Source organism: Papilio xuthus, unplaced genomic scaffold (assembly GCF_000836235.2).
Source record: "Papilio xuthus unplaced genomic scaffold, Pxut_1.1 DF826933.1, whole genome shotgun sequence".
Classification (NCBI taxonomy): domain Eukaryota; kingdom Metazoa; phylum Arthropoda; class Insecta; order Lepidoptera; family Papilionidae; genus Papilio; species Papilio xuthus.
This window is the reverse complement of record NW_013531716.1, coordinates 1,843,294-1,865,424: the sequence shown is the minus strand read 5'-3', so window position 1 is coordinate 1,865,424 and position 22,131 is coordinate 1,843,294. Positions and strand designations below refer to the sequence as shown.

At 35.3% G+C, this 22,131-nt stretch overlaps 1 protein-coding gene across 1 annotated transcript; it reads right to left on the bottom strand.

Moving 5' to 3' along the window:
- Positions 1-7,924: 7,924 nt before the first annotated feature.
- Positions 7,925-21,699, bottom strand: LOC106121916 (uncharacterized). The gene is made up of 6 exons (XM_013317748.1): positions 21,417-21,699; positions 14,425-14,588; positions 14,119-14,217; positions 9,881-10,039; positions 9,134-9,307; positions 7,925-8,983 (listed from the first exon to the last, which is right to left on the bottom strand). Exons 1-6 carry the CDS (start codon positions 21,661-21,663, stop codon positions 8,801-8,803), a joined length of 1,026 nt encoding a protein of 341 aa, XP_013173202.1. The 5' UTR covers positions 21,664-21,699; the 3' UTR covers positions 7,925-8,800.
- Between the last annotated feature and the right edge of the window lie 432 nt (positions 21,700-22,131).

Sequence of the window (22,131 nt, the reverse complement as noted above, 5' to 3'; positions counted from 1 at the left end):
GTGTTAATGAACACATTCCATACAATGTGTTTTTATTTGTTTCACTTATGTAAAGCTAAAGTAGTAAATATATAATAGATGAGGAAGTACTACGGACGATACAATCGTCCTTGATATTCTTCGACATTTTTAATTACTACCAACATTTAAACTTTTTTCTGTGTACATTGATTTAATGTTTGTTGTATTAATTAAAAGTAAATCTTGAAAGATTGTTAATTATAATGCTTTTAAAATATCAATTAAAATAAAGAACCCTTTAAATATGTGGATATTTTTACAAATAAATCGCAATCGTGTCAAGGTTATTTGAAATCAACTGCATACTTTTGACACATGTCTATCTATCTTTGTTCTCGTCAGTATGAAGAAAAGAGATGGGTGATTGTTTTAGAATATGTTTACTGACATCCGTATGTAGAATCTATTTCACCGGTCGGTAATTACTCATCTCGTTTTTGCGCCGCGGATTCAAGATGATTCACTTTCGTTGTGTGGATTACATACTAGTACCAACATTAACAAAAAATTGACCTTGTACCATACTATAATGAAATTGAAATAGAAAGTAAACTGAAATTCCTTTTAGCACACATTTCAAACCTTAAATATTTGTATTAAAGCTGTTATTTGGTGAAAAAGTAGTGATTTTTTTTAAATTATTACCTTTCGTCTTATTTCAACTTGACTTATTCTACTAATCTAATTATTCCGGTGCGAGCTTTAGGGCAACAGTCAAAGAACAAGATGGTTTACAATATCAGCACAATTTTAAATCTTCAAAGCGAAAGTGTTTTAAAGGGGGGCTTCCTAAAAGTAAGGTGAATTCTTCCCCAAATCGCAAACATATCTCCCATCCAACACGAATATTACAATACATGTTTTGTTACAAAGCTCTACAGTTTTAACAATCTTGTTCATCGTTACAGGCTTACAAAATGTCATTGACATTAAGAGTTCACTGAAGGTAATTCCGTCCTCTAGCATTTATAATAGTAGACGGAGCATTTGCGTCACAAGTCCGAACGGCATTGAACGATATAAGAAAATCACGTTTGGCGGTTGGATAAAAAGTGTGTTATACTTAAAACCCTCGGTTCAAGGCTCGTATAACAGCGGTCAATGAAATAGATCAATGAGAGATTGTAATATTAAAAAAAATAGCCTGGTGATATATCCCGGATATGTTTATCTAGATTATTTATAGAGAAACTAGCTATTGCCCGCGACTCCGCACGATATTAAAAAAAAACTTAGTAGGCAATATATCCTTCCAAACTATTTTCTACATCTGTGCCAAATTTAACTTGGTCCGATAAACCGTTCTTGAGATACCGTCTACCAAACATCCATCCATACATTCAAACTTTTGGATTAGTAATAAGTTAGATAACTAAGGAATAATTGTATTGTTGTCAAAAAATTTAATAGCCTTTGTTGAATTTATTAATGGACAAGTTTTTTTGGGTCGAACTTATCTCAGAAACTATCAAGCATAATTAGTTTTATTTTTACAATTGACAATGTTTAAATTGGTGAAGGCGATGCGATGGGTTGTATTGCAAATATCATCTTAAAAGAACTACCTACTAACTATTGAAGAGGAACTTATTATTGATTTTTTTAATATTAGCAGGTTTTTGTAAATTTACTAATATTTCTTGTACCATTCCAACTAAGCTCTAGGGTTGTGCTAGGATATGGTTTACGACAATAGTAGAATGGCAGGATTCGAATCCCCGACCTCATGATCGGAAATCCGTACCCTTAACCATTAGGCTATTGGCGCTTGGTTATTATGAATATTTTAACATTGTAATGAACCCAATATTATTTGCTACTATAAAGAAAAAATTTAACATAACAAAGTGATCCTATAAGGGTTCCGTTTTTTTCCTTTAATGTACGGAACCTTAAAAACAGTACTTATTAATAAACCTTATCTATAATAATAAGACTATAACAAAATCAGATAATATAATACATTCTATTTTACGTTGATGATGAAGCATATTTTTCAGTTCAATGATACGTAGCTCCATTCATTGCCGCAAGAGACGATGACGGTTCATATCTTTCTCTGAATTAAAGACTTTTTGCCGCGAAATTTGTGCCGAATTCCGGGATATAAAACTTAAATAAGACCTCGAACGCCCCTCATTAAGCTTACTTAATTGTAAGCCACTTTCGAGTTCTTGTTAATATCCCTTATAATATAATACTAATGAGTTCCCAACTGTTCATTAAGTTATTGGTTTAAAAAAAATTAAGCTCATTCAATTGTTTTAAGCTTTTTGCATTAGGTACTGGAATGTTGAAATTCTTCTTTCTAAATTCAAATATTACGTGAATCATAAGAGAAAATATATATAATATATTTGTAAGTTTTGTTTTTAATTAAATAGCTTAATCGCAATAATGTAGATACAAACTTTATTTTTTTTTTATATCATAAGGCGGCAAACGAGCGAGTGGCCACCTGAAGTCGCTGATATAGCGAAGTGACCGTTGCCCATAGACATACGCAATTGCAAATGCGTTGCCTACCTTTAATCGATGGAGGAGAGGATGCACATAAAGAAAATATATTCCCTTTCCATGCATCCTCTCATCCGGAAAGTCCACTTCCACTTCCCATCCTTTCCTTATAAGAAAAAGGGTGAGAAGGGAAAGAGGACTGAATAAGCCTCCGGGACGCACAATATTTCATACTATTGTATAAACTTGCGAGTCTATGTTAAGGCCTACTCTTTGATCGTATGACGTATGAAACAAAAGTTCAATGGAATACGAAAGTGCAAAAACCCTTATGATTCAGAGTCAGTTATTTAATATCTGGGCTCTAATGAATTTGGTAGCTATATTCATGACTTTCTTTTGCAAGTCCCGAGATGTATGAATCAGCACCATTACATTGTCATTTAGTGCCGTGAGAATGCCAGCATGCAACCTCCGACACAAGAATTCCTCACCATCCGGATTACTTGACCTGAATTAAAGTATTATAATGACATGTTACTGAAACTCTTGATTCAAGATTAAGAAGTGGCCGAAAGAGCTACACTCCGCGACAATAATATAACCCTCCCCTCTATTTTTTATATTGATAGTACAATAAACTTACTAAAACACACAAATTTTGTGTATTAATAATATATTAATTTAACTTTAATTCTTTATGAGATATGTAAAAATTAGGAGAGTGGGTTATACTTTTGTCGCGGAGTGTATACATATATGGGTGAATAAAATAACCTAACAAAACCGATTCTATTGTTTTCTATTACCTTAAAGCTCTCTTTCGTTACGAAGGTTGTAATTATCGATGAGGATGTGTCTTTGTTATTATATTTAATATTCTATTAAGATAAATATAAAAAGTACAACTCTACAATGATGTGAACATTTCGAAAGAACGAGAGGAATAAAGCATGAAACAATTGAAATTTTAAATATGTAGATGTATGTACTGAAGTACAATTAATAGTGGTTAACCATCATCCCAAATATTTTACGTTAATGTGTAGTTTTAATTCATAACAATGTTTTTAAAGATATACGTTATTTAATTGAGTTCAATGTAATCGAAGTCAGTTGCGTAATTAGTCACAATAAATGCTAACGACTCGCCACCTATACGAGTACAGCCAGGGGTTGCGTTAGCACAAAGATATGTTTTTATAATTGTTCTTTAACGACCCTCATAATCCAATATTTTAAATTATTTCATTGTTAAATATAAAAGGTTAAATAATCGTTTTACAAAAGTTAACGACTTTTTTTACGTGCATTTGAATCACATTAACAAATATCAATTGTTTTATTAATTTTGCATTATTAATAGTATATATTGTTTAGTATTATTTAACTACCAACTAATTGATTACCGCCATCTAGGTTTCTTCGTAAGTAAATCTATACGTTTAAAAAAACATTAAGCCTATTCTAAAACATTAACCAAATAAAATATGAAGATTTCAACTTTAAGTATTATACTTTTATTTTATTGACTTTAATTTCTCTTAAACTAATTTCTCATAACCCTAAATTGATAGATGGGTTTTCTTAAAAAACAAACAAATGAATTTATATACTACAGGCTTTGGATAATTTCATCCAGTCATAGCAATTGGATTAAAAATCGTACTAATTTTTATTGGTAGGTAAAGTTTCTAAGCCTACAATGCGATAAATGTCATACGTTTAGCAAGCCCTGAAGAAAGGCATGCGCCGCACTTCCTGTCATAGTTTCGAGAGTGTTGTTGCAATGTTCGAGAGATAAAACGTTGTATATCAACATGGTTACTCATGTCGCTTAAGTCTTTTAATGTCTGAAACAAAACAAGGACGTCTCAAACGGATCGTGTATGACCTTAGGAGACGAAATGATAATTGCCTTCGTCAATCCCGTCTGGGTTTGATTTAATTCCACTTTAAAGTGCTAAAATGTCACAGCCGTTTGCTCTGGTATATTAATGGTGTGAAGTTTGTTTAATTTTATTACTAATATTATAAATACGAATGTTTGTAAGGATGGAAAGATGTAGAACATCGCCTGGAAGAACACTTAGACTACTAATTAAGTTTATTTTTATATAAAGCATTTAAATAGAACAAATACCGTAAGTGTTGATAGTCTTTTGGCTTTATTAAATCCTGGTTAATTTGCATTATCTGTTAAAGATGTCCAGCCCAATTAATTTATTAATTTCCTAACATAAATAATTGATGACGCAATTCGTCAAATTAAAAATATTTTTTTCGATAATAATAAACTTGTTAATAATAAATATATTTAACTTTACGTTACGTTTAAAAACTGAAACGTTTGATATAAAATTTAGAAATATGCTTAGATTTAATTATCAGAATCAAAATATATACTTCAAAATAATACCATATAGATTGTTAATTAAATCTGCAGGTTAAGAAAATAACCAACTACTCAATTTAATTTTAACTTCACTGTATCGATGAGCGCTTATGTCCGGTTGTTTGTTTTAAGGGCTTGCAAAGTACACAGATAATGTCAAACAAGGATTGTTGGCGTCACTGTCTTCTCTTTTGTGAGTGTTTGCCTACTCGGTCACGGCAGACGTGTGGTTTGGCGCAGGTCAAGTATGATTTCAATCATGATTTATCTACTCGTTCATTTTTTTTAATAGCGCAATAGCTTCGTAGGATGTCATGCCGTGAATAAGCATTATAGATGCGAAAAGGTTTTATTCTGTTCTAGACGACGCTGCAACTTTTAGAGCTTTTGTTTTTTTTTTTCAAATTTCAACAGATTTTTTTATTTCATGTACGATTTCATCTAACATCTAGCCTTATGCTAGAATATGGCTTGCAACAATAGTAGAATTGTGGGTTTTGAACTCTGGACTATGTGAGTTAAGGGCTTGAGAGATTAGCACTTCTTGTAATCAGTTGTTATTTTTTATATTTATTTTATTAGATGACAAACGGGCAAGCGTACACTTGGATTAGCCAAATTAGCAAAGCGACCGTCGCTCATAGACATCCGGCGAGCTTTTATAATTATATATTGGGATTTAATAATTAGATTCGGCACGGTGGTCGGCGGCGCGTTGTTAACATTGATACTGTGTAGGAAGTGGACAAGATAACATCCGTACGGTTCTTAAGGAGTTGATTCACAGGCAAAACGGTTGATTAAAAAAAAAGATTGTCACGTGCGAGAGGTAGCGCATTAACATACCCTCTTTTTTCGTCCCAGATTCGTGACACGCCGTGTGTGAGCCCCGCGGTAAATAATAAATCTTTCTAATAAATAAAACAAGGGAACGTGAGCGAGATAAAGAGTGCAAGCGCGTTCGGTGCGCCCTAAACGCTATTGTGACTCGCCGACGATCGTTAAACGAATGTGAAAATATTTTGTGCCTTTTTAGGGCACGCTGAGATGAGACATTTCGAGTCGACAAATGGGTACTTTATCGATAACAAGTATGGGACATAATTATATTAAGATTCAGTTGACATACACCCTAATGTGTTCAAGCATATCACGTCTTAAGTAAAAATTACCTTTGAGAGGAAAAAACAAATAATATTATATATCAATATATGAATTAATCTAATCTGATTTCTTGCCTGACTGATTATAACAGTGCATAACATCTATTTGATTTGTGATAGAAAGTTACTCCACAAATTTTGTACTTAAAAGAACCCACACTAAATCGTGGGCATATTAAAGTTTGACAGAGCTATGTAGATATATTTAGCAATCTCAACATTTGATTTTTTTTTATATCATAAGGTGGCAAACGAGCGAGCGGCCACCTGAAATAGCTGAAATAGCAAAGTGACTGAAATAGTAAAATTGTACATCGAACACGTGGTTAAAGAATTATCATAATTATTCTCATTTGTTTATGAGCAATAATTATCTGAATATTATTAATAAATAAACAATGTGGTAGGTCAAGCTACATACGCTTTGCTTGTTAATAATATGTAAATATGTGTTTCGCAGTGACGAGGTCGCGACAACTCTCAAGCAAATCTCGCTCCGCGCTGTAGCGGATATGGGATGAGAATAACGTGACTTTGGTATTAATTGTAGAAATAGTTTTTTTTTATTTCTTTTATTGAAATATCAAGAGCAGCTTAAATTTAATATATAGGCATGTTAAGGCATTTAATTCACTCTGAAAATGTGCTATTTTCTGCGTTAATGAAACTTTACGTAGATCGGTGTTTATGTTTAATATCATATGCATATAGCTATTTTGCCTATGACTTATGAAAAAAAAATTAGTATCGAAGTAGGAGGTCAAACCCGATGCACTTTTTGGCTCTTCCGACTAATCAACAAAACCAACTTAGCACCTTGAAGACTCCCGGCGACAACTGAACATCACTAATTTATCAGACAAATATGGCGGCCGTACGTTTGATCGGCGCAACGTCTTGCAGAAGCACCACTGTTATAGTTCGACAAATAAAAGTCACACAAATTTGATTCTTAATGACATATGTTAAAGTAGAATGTATGTTAATAGGTTTAGGAATTTCGTGAGCATTTTTACTATTTTTCGAGGTGCTGTCGCCTCCCGCTCTAATTCGTCGGGGCGACAGTCACCAACGCAAATATGCGTCGCTTTGTGAATATCTTGTGTAAAGATTTGAAATTGTTTCCAGTCCCGACTCATGGGAACAGGCTTGCAATAGGGTGGTCGTTCTAGGACTATTCTAAAAACTTTTGAATAAATAAAATTGCAAAGTGTGGTATTTATAGAGTACTACCTTAGAATAATTAGAAATTTTAATATTATACTTTAAGGTAAAAGTTGTTTTTATAAACATGTTTCTACCCTATTATTGATGTTTAAGAAATTTAAGCAAACAGACTATAAATATATTTTTTTTAAAAAGATCATTTTAGTTTCGGTCAAATTAATAAAATGTTTAGTTTAACTTTATAAGGACTAATTATATAGAACTAAGTCAGTGTTTCATTTATTTTTTAGCATAAAAGTATGTTAACCCTTTTCCCGCACGGCGATATTAAAAGCAGTTTTGGTTTTTCAATCACGTCAACATCCGTAATATCAATCAACGGCGGTCAAAGGGTTAAAATACGTGTAATAAAACACTGTATAGCTGTGTTTTTTGGTGTAACACTGTCAATTTTTATTTTAAGTCATCTTGCAAACGAAAGTTATGACTGTACTAGCTGTCGCCCACGACTCCGTCCGCGCTGAATTAAATAAAAGTTAATAAATAACCTATGCGTTCTTCCAGACTATGTTCTACATATGTGCCAAATTTCATCGAGATCAATTCAGCTGTTCCTGTGATACCTTCAAACAAACATCCATCCATCCATCTAAACATCCGCATTTATAATATTAGTAAAATAAGGTCCTGTGGAAATGATAATGAAAGAAAAGAAATGAAGTCAATTAAATGAATTAATAATTTAATTTCACAAACATATGGAGTTATGTTTGCTCCAGTTATAAATACTATTTGAACTATACAAATAATGATTAAGTTATAAATACACTGGCTCTGTACTTTACAATAATATAATTAACAGCTCTATTAAAGCTAGTCATATTTCATTGGATTTATTTAACAGTAGTATAAATAGTTAACAAAGAGTCAAGTAAAATTAAAGAAACTAGGAATTACAATTTACATTAAATTAATCATTCGCAGCCTCAAGCGCAGTCACACAAAGACGGCGCAAGAAATATATCTATCAAACAAACTCATCTCACCAATAGCAAGCGACCGCAACACGATACAACTCAATAATTTACTAACATCGAACATTTGTCGATCAAGTTTGGTGGAATGAAATTTAATACTAATCAAACCTAATATAAATAGTACATTTTACAAAGTAATCGAAACTAAAGTGGAGAGAAAGCAAGAAATAAATAAGTTAAGACCTTGACTAGGATATCGGAAAATTTAGAATGTCGTCTGTTAAACAATAAATAATACATTTTAAATTCGTCACTATTTACACAAAAAAAAAATAAAAGGAACTAATTCGTTCTAGACCAAAATGGCAATGTAATGGCAAAGTCATTTTTCTACTACGTATCAACAGCCAAATATGCAAACAATTGAACTAGGAGGAGGCTCTGGTCGGAGCTAGCCGACGGAGAGCGTGGCGTAACTTATAAATGTTACGCTAAGTCCTTAACAAAAGCACCAATGATTATGTAGGCGTCCCAAACGCTGGTCGAGCAGTCGCGCAGTAGACCCGCAAAATTAAGCGGTCTTAACGTCTCACTCGCAAGTTTATGTTGCAAAACCAAGCCTACGCCTTTGGAGTGACTTTCGAATCATACATCTTCTGGAACACTTGCGCCAGGTAGTCCAAATAGTTGAGAGTGTCGCGGTATATGAGGAGGGCAACTGTCAATTTATCCTCAGCCTTGAAATTTGGGAGCTCTTCGTTCGGTAGCGGCAGTAACTCCAATTTAAAAGACTTCATCACTTCCTGCAAAGATGAGAAATACATAATTAGACCTATGGAATTACAAAAAACACAAAGCAATACTCCGAGTTATTAATTTCAAAAAGATATGTAGCTAAGGATTTTGTTTCATTTAAATAGTTTCTTATTGAAGTATTTGTTGTAAATACTTACGCTGAATAAGCAGAGAACTCCTCTAACGTTGTGCATGGTATGATTAATGTTCTCCTTCAGACTAGCGTCGGCGACGATGTTGTCGTTGAAGACCTCTCTATCGATACCGTGCAGTCCTGCGAGTACCATCTTCAGTCCTTTGTACATTGGCGGCAATACCTCTTCAATATGACCCTGTGAAGAAAAAAAAAACATTTCATGACTTTGGTTCTTCTTATATGAAAGAAGTATATTAAGAAACTATTATGACACTAGTTAAATCGGTCTATTAAAACGTTTTTTAAAAAGTTTTTTTATAATTTTAGCATCAAGCTTTTTATTTGTCCCTGTTTTTGGTACCGCGAAGGTTAATTTTGTAAACAGTACTTAATCATGATAAGTCACAAATAAATCAATCTGCTGTGTATTATTTAAGACATATTTGAGCTTTATCAAATCGATATAATATCAAAAGATTAGGCTTGTGATTGAAACATCAATATTGCAAAACCATTGTGTTCTCACGTAAACGATTGTCGGCTAACAACAATGAGAGCCACCGACGATGTCGCTTCTTTGAAATCGATTGACAAACTCACGAGGATGCACGTTTTGGCATCAGCGGATTCATCAACACTCGATTGATACAGAATCAAATATAAGACGACAAGGTCAAAAAAAAATAAATGATAAGCATTTTTTGGGTATTTAATTTTGTTATATTTTAAAGAAACCATAAATATTCACAATGGTTTATAAGAAACTCACCATTAATTCGTTCATCTTCTCTTCTGGTATGGGCTTGTTGAGGGTCTTTCCCTTAGGTAGCACGTCCTCCACAAAGCCGGGGAACTTGCGCAGCCACTCGTACTCGGTCCACTCCTGAAGCAACCTCTCGTAACTATCATAGCTGTGCAACTTTGACGCCTGCAAACAACAAAACACAACATTTCAAATGACTATCGAAAAATGTAAAATGCATTAAGAGTAACTGTGGATTTCCACTGACGAAACATTTTTAATAAAGCATATTTTTTGTCTATCCTCTTTGAAAAACAGAAATAAAACTTTTAAAATTATAGACAAAAGTTTGGAAGCATTTGATTCGAAGACTGACCAGTTATGTAACGCAATCCATACCTACTCATATTAGAATACAATTACGTGATACAAAAGAATAAAAATAATTTTGTGCTAATTTTATAATTATTTCTGCCTTATTGTACAAAAATAATCTAAGCTCCATTATACGATGCATGCAGTATTGTGAATCTGTATTGTCAAACAGCTAGTCCCGTTGAATTCTTCGAACGAAGAATTGATCTACGAGTAGTTCATGTAATGCGTTGATTGGTTTTCATGGAAAGAGACTATTGAAAGAAAAATTGCGATCGTGTCATGTAAAAGATTCCTCTTCACAAACTACTATAAATATAGAAGCGGTGTAAATGTCACCAGTATTCAGTTTACTATCGTTCTATATGTTACACGGGTTCTACACAATATACAGGTACGTACTTTATTTTACAAAAACGTTCGCTAAATTGTATTTCTTACGCTATGCATTACACTAAACATACAATACCAATAACATAAACACTTATTAACTTTTTGGCAGCGTGCATTATTAATTTATAATATTTTCATATCTATCTCGACATAGCAAAACATGCAAATGTATATGTATGCCGTTTATAACTAGGTAGGTACTACACGTCGAATTTTAACTTCAGTACGATCGGCGAATAATTTAATGTCACTCAAGGTCGTGTGAAAGATGAGATCGAAACCGGAGGCTTGACCACCACCGACATGTCACGTAACAAACAATTTCGACATTAAAATTTGACACTATGCCCAAGCTATACGTGACCGGTGGTACGTAGACGAAAACCAACTTTAACATTTAACACGTAGAGTTTATAAAGCCATGGTAAGATCACACCAGACAGTGGCAGATGCAATAGTAATGCAACAGATTGTCCCTTACGTTTCGATACGTTGTGTGGTAGCCGTATAGTTATATAACAATGCGACTAATTATATCCAAAAAAAATCGTGACAAACAGTCGAAAATCGACGCCTTTTGAAATATCCTTATCTCAAAATCGCCGCAATATTCGTGATTCACCCGAAATTTATGACCAAACATTATTTAATTTACCGTACGCATTGGGAAATATGAAAACGGTGGCTTGATAAGAATTAGTGGAAACGATTTGTTAAATGAATTGCCAAAATTTTTGAAATTAGAGTTTTTGTAATCGATTTGGCAATACTTACAAATGTTACTTTTAAATACAATATCTATATAAAACATATTTAAAAATATATTATAGGCCAGGACTACTTCATACGTTAATCAGTAAAAGTCTAATTATTTTTCAAAACTCGAAGACAATTATTTTATAATGTTAAAATCATAAAATGCTTGATCATCCATATTTCCAAACGCGAAGTAATTCATTGGCAGGGTACGTGAAAAAACACAGGTGTTCGTCCGGTCCATGGCACCATATCCGATACAATTTATCTATTCGTCTACATCGACCTTACCTTATTCATTTTAATAACGGTCCTATAAGTAACCTAATTATAACATTGTTTAATTGAATAAGTTATTAAAAAATAAACATAGATATTAAATATAGAAAAGTAATAAGGCAGGTATTATGCATAACTTAATAAGTTACTTAATTGATAACTGATATTATTATTAATTCAATATAGATTTTACTTGTAATATTTTTGTAATTGTAATATAGTAAATGCCAATCCTTTGTAGGATAGTTCTCTTATTATGGTTGAACTTAATGCGGAAGATACCTCTGTCTACCCAGTTAATAAGAGTGCGAAAAACAGATTCATAACAAGTAATAATAATCTTGCTTGAAGGCATTATTTCTCATAATGATTAGTAAGTGGTCCGAGAGAAGCCGGTCAGTCCACGTTCGGAGTTGTCGTGGGTGGGCGGCGATCTCAGAAATCCGATGACATTGCGTCCGGATACCTAGCTCGAAACATCGGAAGCTTATCAAATAAACACGCACACACGCGCGCCGCGCGATATGTTTACAACACACATGCTTAGTCCAACCGACGCCGCAGACAGCCTGTCGCCCGTGTGAACAACGCTATCGCTAAGTATGTACATATTATAGCAGGCGTATAATTCAACGTTTATGTATATCTAGTTACTATGATGCGATAAGCGAGGCCGGCCGTCCGCGCATCGCTCCCGCACCGCGCGCTCGGTAACGCGACGACCACGAAACTCTTTTGATGGATATCAGAGCAATTCCAAACTTTAAGTTTTGATGCGATAATATTTTGACAGCGGCCTCCGAGAGGTTCACCTCGCGTCGCATTCACACGGTGGTCAGTGTGGAGTCACACACTACCGGTAGGGTTCGTTGAATTTATTATTGCCTTCTCCGTAATGGCGACCAGTTATTATTTAGGAATGACTTGACGACGGATATGATAGCTCAAATAATTTGGATCTTATCTTTTTATATCTTACATTGTTGCTGTTTATTTACACTCTTTTGTCTTTTTTTTGTAACAAAGAGTGATGTCATAATATCAAAGTAAGTTCATTATTAATATGTGTAATGTTTCGTTCAGATTGGAAAATGTACACGGAACAAAGGGACCGAAAACGTCCTTGGCAAGCAGGGCGATGGTATATCACAATGGAGGTTCATCGCCTGCGAGCTTTGTCCGAATCGCAATAAATATGATACATTAGTAACGAATGACCGACATTAAGGGGAGAGACAGAAAAAAATGGTCGGGCAGGTGTGTAGCGCAATACTAATGCGCAATCAGTATGCGATGCGTACGCGCATCGTCCTGTACTCCGTTCCGGCTACTGTGCGTCGATAATGTCATTTTACGAGGCGGAGGCAGCGGCGAGCGGACAGGACGTCGCCGTCGTTACGACCGCCGAGCCTATTACAAATGCCACCGTACCTCATGCGCAAACCTCGCGACGCACCACTGCACGAATTCCGACGAGACGACACCAGCGTTCCACTTCCATTGACCCTTTGCTTCCACACGACTCACTCGCACCGTCGTTTACGACCGAAATGTATACAAACCTAGTCGCGACGATCGCAGCCCGAGCGACGCTAAATACAATAGTAAGGAGTCATCCATAAATGATTCGAGGCGCGACAGCGACATCGCATTATTGCTCGTCGATCGGGCCACCTTACTTCCGATTCGGAAATATTATTATATTCTCAGGATTGATACGTCAGAGTCGTCTTATAATTTTCTTACGACTCGTGCTTCATCTTATGAATATGCAATCGACGTAAGCCAATGATTTATTGTTTTTTGCGCGTCGTTATACTAGTGCTTTATGCTCGTCAATTTTTGTGATAACAACTATAATTGCTGGGTGCCGAAAAGATTTAAGCGGTCTCCTCGCCGCCGTATCGATGGCGTCACGTAAATGCAGTACAAAATTATAATTAAAAGAAAGGAAGCCGCAGCCGGACGTGGAGCCGCGAAACCGGCGGCGCCCGCACCGATGCAATCTCTCCCGAGCGCCCGACGCCCGACGCCCCACGCCCGATGCGGTGAGAAAACGGCGCTAAAAAGTGCACGTCAAGAATCATTAATGGATGAAATCTCGTGAGAACAGGAGTCATACAAATCTGGGCGGATCGCTATTTCATAACGAGGGATCACGTTCGTCAATTAAATAATTGATACAGTAAATGGAATTTCATTCATAAATCGATAAAATCGCACTAAACGTTTGAGTAGGTATGCATTGATGTGGTCAGTTTAAAGCAGTATCGGTATTGGCCGGCTATCGCAGGCTGCGTCCGTTCATTTAGAGCGACGCGGCGGGCATATCGATGCGGAGCGAATACTACGTCTCGCCGCCCGCCGCCCGCCGCCGCCCGCTGCCGCCCGTCGTCGGCTCCGTCAATGAAAGCGAAGAAAGATTCTTGACGTCGTCGGTCAATAATAAAAGTTGGACTTACGAATTTATCTTTGTACTCCGCCGTGGTTCTGAGTAAGTTTCTTGCTTGCAAAGCGACATTCTTTACAAGTTTCGGCGAGTAGCTTAAAGGCGATTTTGACTGGAAAGAAAGAAAGGATTCGATTAAAATTCGGTTGATGTTTGTATCGAGTATTTTTATGATCATTTGGTAAATTCAATGTACGACTCGTTTATGACAACAAAAACTGTTACTGTAATGAATGCTTTATGATGAGCTTTTGTAAAGATTTCTTATTAAAAATATTAATAATATCTCTTAAGCGATAAAGCGGCGAAGTGCACTCACGTTGGTTTGTTCTGTGTTGTAGTCGCAAGGGTTGGCCCAGAGTTCATTCTCTTGCGCGTCCGCGGCGCGTCGTGTGCGCTCCATGGTGCGCGGCGCCGCCGAGCACTGCGCGGGCAGCCCGGCCAGCAGCAATAGGCACACCGTCGCACAAACCTTGACGTATCCTATGGATAAACAAATATTGGTATATTACTATTGCTTTAGGTACACTAAAAGAGTTATGACAAAACTTCTTCGAGTAAAGAACTATTACAGAAATTATAAGTTTTTAAAAATGTTTTTGTCTATAATTGTGTGATACGTTATAAAAATTCAATATGTATCTATATTTGAGTTATTCGTATTTTAATTTTCAAATAATTGTTTATTATACATAATAATTGCGGTTCATAATGTTTGCTATGTTTGTTACAGAATTGCACCTAACATCTATTTTATAGTTGTCGTATAAAACAGTTAATGTATGTCAAACATATTATTACGCTCGTGTAATTTTACCGTAATAACAGTAACAGAACGAGCGCATATAGGAATAGTATCTTATGAAATTGTTACGTAGGAAGCGTGGCTCGTATGAAATTACGTTGCATCTCGTCAATGGAAACGTCAATGGAGCGCGTTCGTATGCGAGTCGCGCGATGCTATCGATTATGGTAATCGTTGAACATCCGATGAATAAATACATCGCGGCCCAGAGGTGGACAGCCTTTGCTAATTGTCCGGTGAACCTAAGTGAATCACTAATGCGGTAAAAATTTAACGGTGGACGCCACCCGACCGGACATTGTTCCGATATCAAATACTGTATCGTTTTTATTTTGAAAAAAAAAACGTTCTCACGTTTTGATAAACTAGTAGTTTACAGTTTAGTGTTTTTTTATTTTCGCGCCGTAATTTTTTTGTCTCAAATTTGGTAGTGTTAAAACATTTCTTGATACATAGATTTTTTCTTTTTAATTGTAATTTAGACTTTCTTTTGAACTTTTTATTTATTTTATGCAAAATGAATTCTTCAAATACATAGCGTTAACAACTTGATTAATTAATCTATTTGACCATAGTACTTAAAAGCACCAACTAAATGTAATAAAGCCTTCTATTTTTATAGAAACCTATAAATAAACTTTGCCTACAATCAAGTTATCCCTTGATGGTATAAATTGATATGAAAGTAACCAAGTTGAAGTTAAACGATCTAGTCTATAAAGGAAATGCCTTGCGTTTACGTTTACACGCGTGAAAACGTAACTGACCTTACTTCCTATCGTAATGAATGTAATGTAGTTGAAGCTGTATGGATTAGATAATTGATACTTTCGATTGCGTTTCACTTTACGGATGAGCATAAAACCGCAAATTTTTCGTTCTATGGTAAACAAGGCAATAATAAATTATACACTTCTTGATAAATTAATCACAGAAAAGGTAAATTAACTTTTTTCCCCATTGAACATTTCTTTACTTCCGCGTCAATGATGTTTATATCACATTGATTCTCTTGATATGATAATGAAATGCGTCCCGGAGGCCTAATTTAGTCCTCTTTCCCTTCCCATCCTTTTTCTCATAAGGAAAGGATGGGAAGTGGAAATGGACTTTACGGATGAGAGGATGCATGGCAGGGGAAAATATTTTCTTTCTGTGCATCCTCTCCTCCGTCGATTAAAGGTAGGCAACGCATATGCAATCGCGTATGCCTATGGGCAACGGTCATTTCGCTATTTCAGCGATTTCAGGTGGCCGCTCGCTCGTTTGCCATCTTATGATAAAAAAAAATGGTAAATTCACATCATTAACGAATTCATCAATTGTCTAACAGTTGATTTTTAACAATCAATTGTTTCGACAGATGCTAGGAAATATAATGCTAAGGAGCTACTTAAGTTAAGCTGCAACCATAGGTACTAACAAATACTTTTCTCGTAGTTAGCTCGTGCAAATGTAACTATTTAGACATAATACATGAATCATATATATTATGTCTGGTATACGGTGACTCAGAGTTTTGTCGTAACGTAGGTAGAGCGTTACGAGCATTTCACTGCAACATCCTTGTAAACATGTTACTAGTATTATATTTAGGGAACGTACAGTAATCGACATACCTTACAGCACCATATATTACGTGTGCATTTTTTTATCTGTCGGTAATTCGTAATTTTGTTAATCAGATAAATCTGTTCTTGTTATGCCTACCGTACGAAAATTGCTTGCGTGCATTTTTTTCCTGTTAACTCTCGTTAGCCCGTTTTGCAACGATTTTGCTGCTTAGCCCCGGGGCGCAGCGCCGCCTCAAATAAAAAAGTAATATAGTTATAGGGCTCGGTGCCGCTTATTATTTAACTAAGGCCAGTGAACGGATCCTGATTATCTCACGCCCCTCTTAGATGTTTGATAAGGACATCGATATAACCCTTTTCGTCCGCATCCGAAACCCAAGATCGTTCGCGTAAATGAATTATGGTCATCGAATGCGGCGATTTAACTAGACGAGATTTGGTCGTGAAGGTTGTATCGTTTAATTGACACGATAACAACGTCGTTACAGTTGGAACACAAAAGGCGACCGCAAGGCGGAGTCGGGCAATAACGATCATGTCAAAAGGAGGCCCGACCGACACACAACACGCGTTAAACACACGATCATAACATTTTATTAGTGCGCCGGTCGAAAGCAAGCAACCGCGAGACCGCCGTCAAAAGTTCAACTAAAAAAAAAAACAACAGGTCAGCTCGTAAAAAGATGTGGAGTCACCGTGAGAGCCGCGAATATTTCTTCGTTCTTTAAAAACATATTTGAACATATCGCAAAAAGAATATCGGTGGCATCGTCTCACATCTCGAGACCTAATTAGGTGTGCGTTTAAAAACAAATAGTACACGACAAAAAAAACTAGTATTAATTCAATTTAATGGGTTCAAAAGTAATTTATAATCAAAATCGACTCAGTTTCATAAAGCGACGTACATAAAAGATCAGTAATTACGATCTCAACAAAAACCATAATATGAACGAAGTGGAGACTCGATCGAATTCCTTAGCCCATTGAAGATCTGACCGGCGACCATAAAAACCGTAGATACCTACACGTAGGTAATACACAGGTTATAAGGGGGCATAAAAAAGTAGGGACCGCGTCGGAGGTCGGTCCGACTACCCGAGAAACAAAGAATTCGTTTATTTTTTAACAGCTCGCTCGTACACAAAAGGAGGCAGCGCGCCACGAAAAACGACCCAAACGAGAGCACCTTGTTAACCTTTTTAAAAAGAAATCGCGCGCCCGCTAACTAGAATTTCGGCTCGAAAACCGAGAAAACTTCGCACCGTTCGATCCATCGACGCGGTCGGCGCCTGCGCAATCATTATGTAAATTTCCAATATGAACGAGTTAAAAAAGTTAAGAATGAGGAGAAGATGTTGGTCGGTTTTCTTTAGATTAAACTTTTATTAAAGAAGCTTTATCGTCAGAACAAGCCGCTCGTGTGACGTAATAAATTGTTTCATTCAGCCATAACAAAGATTTGCCTTGAGTCGTTTTATTTATTTGTTGGTATCGACTAACAACCGAAGGCTCGTAAAATTTGACGGCGTATAATAAGATCCATTATCGCTCGGAGACGCGTGCACCAAGTTATATGGCGAGACAAGCTATTGATACATTGGTCATTAAACGAAAATCACTCTAAATGGTAAAGGCGCTTCCAAGTCGATCGGCTTCGACGCCGTTCGCTTTGAAATTATGGAAACGAGCAATGTGCTAATTTCGCCTGAATTAAATTTAATAAGATAACAACAGATATTATGTATTTATAAAAACAACTTTTTAAACGGTTTTTTGGTGGCATGACGGTATTTTAAAGCGGTCGAAACTGCATCAGGAAAAGTGTTACAGCCTAAAGTAACTTTTAATAACTGATTAGTTACTTATATAGTAGTAACTGACTAAAATACCAAGAGTCAGCAGCGATGGTAAATATTAGAACGAATGCTGATGAATAGATGCATGTATAATATCAATTTCCACATGTTTTTTAATGGCAATAGAGAACAAATTTTTCCCCAATACAGGAAATTAACATTAACATTTATATATAGCTTATTACGGGCAAATAGGTGACGTTAATGGCGGTACACAGATACTTTAGAGTTGTGACAGTTTTTCTGTAATTAATTACATCAAATAAAGCATTACTACTTTTTCTACTTATCAGATCAGACACCTACGAGTACACTATCACACCTCTACTATTAGACGCTTAAAAAATTAAAATCATAAACAAATTGTTCATAGTTCAAAATTAATCATTAACCATACCTTTTGTTAAATGTGACGTCACAGCCGAATTGCTTGTTGAAATAAAGGGTCCAATTTCACAAGTACTGGGATTCGAACCCAAGTAATTCATAAACTATAACACTGAAAGCGCAATGAAATCTGTGCATCTTAAGTGAGGCATATAGATTATTACTTTCAAATTGTACTAATATTATAAATAAGAATGTTTAGATTGATGGATGGACGATGAACTCATATGCTATTTTCTTTCAATTTCACGCAGATGGAGTCGCGGGCGACAGCTAGTCTACATATATTTTTCAATCATATATACATACACATGTACACTTGAAACGTGTACTTACTTTATCTGTAAATAATTGATCCAATATGAATCATAACAATAACGAAAAAGAAGTACAAACAATAATTACGTACAGCTGAGTTCTTCATTAAAACGTTTCTTACGAACAGAATTAATTGTCGATCATTGTCGGTTATAAACACACCGTTACACCAATTTAATGTAAGCGACCTTCATTGCGCCTGCAGTTCCTATCTACGGGCCTGAACCTAAACCTGGTATTTTTGCCCTTACCGGAACTAGTGTGGGTTTTTCGATAGCCTACGGAATATTTTCCGAGTCGCACGGATTTGATATCATTAAATCAATGGCGTCACAGCCTCACAGACGGTGTAGCTAATTTGTAACTTCCGGGAAAATTTATTGTTGACCTGACACAGTTCATTTATGTATTTATATTTGTTTATTATTAGATTGATGAATGATATAATTACGATGTCTACATCGATTCTCAATTAGTATTACTCATTATGCTATTTATGGCTATTTGTACTTTACATAACTTGGATTAATATTAATTAAACACGATAGAAATTAAAACTACAATAAAATTTTATGAAAAATCTATCTAGTTTTTAAAATTATTAAATTGAATTTATATAATTTAATATAATAGCTTGCTAACCTTGTTTCTAATATTATAAATGCGAATGTTTGGATGAATGTATATTACTTATCTATTACTCACTAAAATATTTTTTCCTCAAGATTGCTTCCTTTACTTTATAATTCAAATTTATGATCTTATATTTCGTGGACTATACTTTAAATTTAATAAGCAATTTTACATATTCATTTGCTAAACAGATGTCTTTAGTACAAATTATCAAAGGTAACCAGTTGTTATTGCGCACTTTGTCATTGCAGATTCATTATCAAACAATAGATTCAATTTAGTACTAATCCTGTCTTTAAATTATTGCTACCCCTAATAAAGTTAATTACACAGGTGCACTTGTAGTAATGATGCCGACAAGTATATCGAACAAAGATTTTTTTTTAAATAATTACATATATTGAATTCAAATTGCATGATTAACTATAATGAATTTTAAACTAATTTCGGTATGTTAATGGATTGTACATTATTTATTTTAAGGTTAAATTATTGCAACTAAAAAGTATAATTACCTACTATTTATATTTTAAGATAGGATTTTTTAAGACTTAAGTGCGTATATTTAAATGATCTCTATTTTTCATCACTGGTCCTAGCTAAAACTGCGACACGCGTCTTCGTAACGTTATCGATAGAGTATGTAAAATTTTACAAGAAAGTTGTTGGTTGTACTTTACGCCCGCTGTACAAATTTCAATAAAAAGTTTGTCAATTTAAGGAAAGCTCACGAATATTCGTACTATGTAGTAATAAACTGTAACAGAATATCAATAAGTACTAAAATTAAAGTAGATAAAAAGGGATACATTTTACTAAAGTAAATAATAAACTCTTTAATAAACGTTTGCTTTTAGTTCGATATTGGAACATATTTTACTAGTGACATTGATGTGTAAAAGATTTTATACCACAGAAAAACGACGCGATCTAACCCGCAAATTACGAAACCGTCCTTTCTTAGAGTGGACATAACTGTACCACTATTAAAGGTTAAAACATTTAGTTAGATATCTTAGTACGTTTAATTACTGTTTTAGTCCCAGTATGTTAGTTTATCTTTTAGTTCAACATTGTAGAGTCGACTATCGAGCAAGTTTTTATTCGTAATGAAATCGCAAACGTGCGCATGCGCCAATAGTCACATAGTAAGATCTTGCGAGCTCATGTTTGTTTTATCAAAGTATTGTCATTATTTGATATGTGATTAGATTATTAAACAGCTGTGTTAGGATAGGTTAAGTATACGTTTCCTCTATGCATCTTACTGTATAATTATATATTTTATGTTACTCGATCTTTATTGGTATATTTCCGATTTCTGGTACATAGGTATTAGTTTCCGATCCGGAATAACGATAACGAATGTAAATTTTAAAACCATTATAACTTTTTAAAATACATTTTTACTGAATTTGGATGATAGACTAACACTGTTTCAACTAGAGTCATGTTTTAGACAATAATTTATTTGGTATAAATCTTTGAGTTATATTTTTACGTAAAAAATTTCAAACAGTTTCAGTTAATTTTATAGATTTGTAATTATTTAAATTAATTAATATTTGTATTAATTTTTAAAAGTTGGATAATTTTAGTCCCTGGATTATTATAAATTTATTTTTAAAATTATAATAATTTAAATATTTTCACGTATTTTTAAAGTTTGAATTACATTAATAAAGTCTTCGCGTTATGCGTTTTCAAAGTTAAATAATTAAAAAATAATGCTTACTGCTTCTGGCAGAACTGGGCCTATAAGGTCGACATTTTTCCACAAAATCACTATCACAGTCACTATATTGGCTAATTAATCTAGTCCTAGAGCATCGTTCACAGGCTGTTGGTCTGTGCACAAGCTGGCCCGCCGGGGGCCCGCGGCGTTGGCTTGACTCCATCTTAACCCTGACGATCACAGTGCCGGTTTGTCTGAAGAGCGCGAACGACGGTATACTATCGCAATCCATTACAATCGATCGCATTTGACATCCCCCGAAAATATAGTGGTGCACGCGACGTGTCGGGTGAGCGACTAAATGAATCGGAGTGACGGCGCGTAAAATAAAGCCTAGTACACGAAGCACATGGTCGAGGCAGTGGGGCGCCGTTCAGCGAATAGCCGGTGGAGTTCTCCACGGCCGGCCAATGGTGGGCGGAGGGCGGGCCGAGCCCCCGGCCCACCCGAACGCTGCTATGTACCGCTCGAAGGACCTTCGGGTAGATAGGGGTTGCGGGGAATTATACGCTGCGGTACCTTGACACCACTTTTCCTATGAACTTTGTATCCGGCGCTTTCGAAAACTTTCCGCGCCGAGGTGGACCTCAATGACTTAGGCGCGGCCTTATTATTTGAGTCAGCGTAATTTTTTTTTATGTCATCGAATTCAATTACGGCATCAGCGGAATTTCACGAACACGTATCCGTGTCAGACGGTTGTTTTATTATTTTA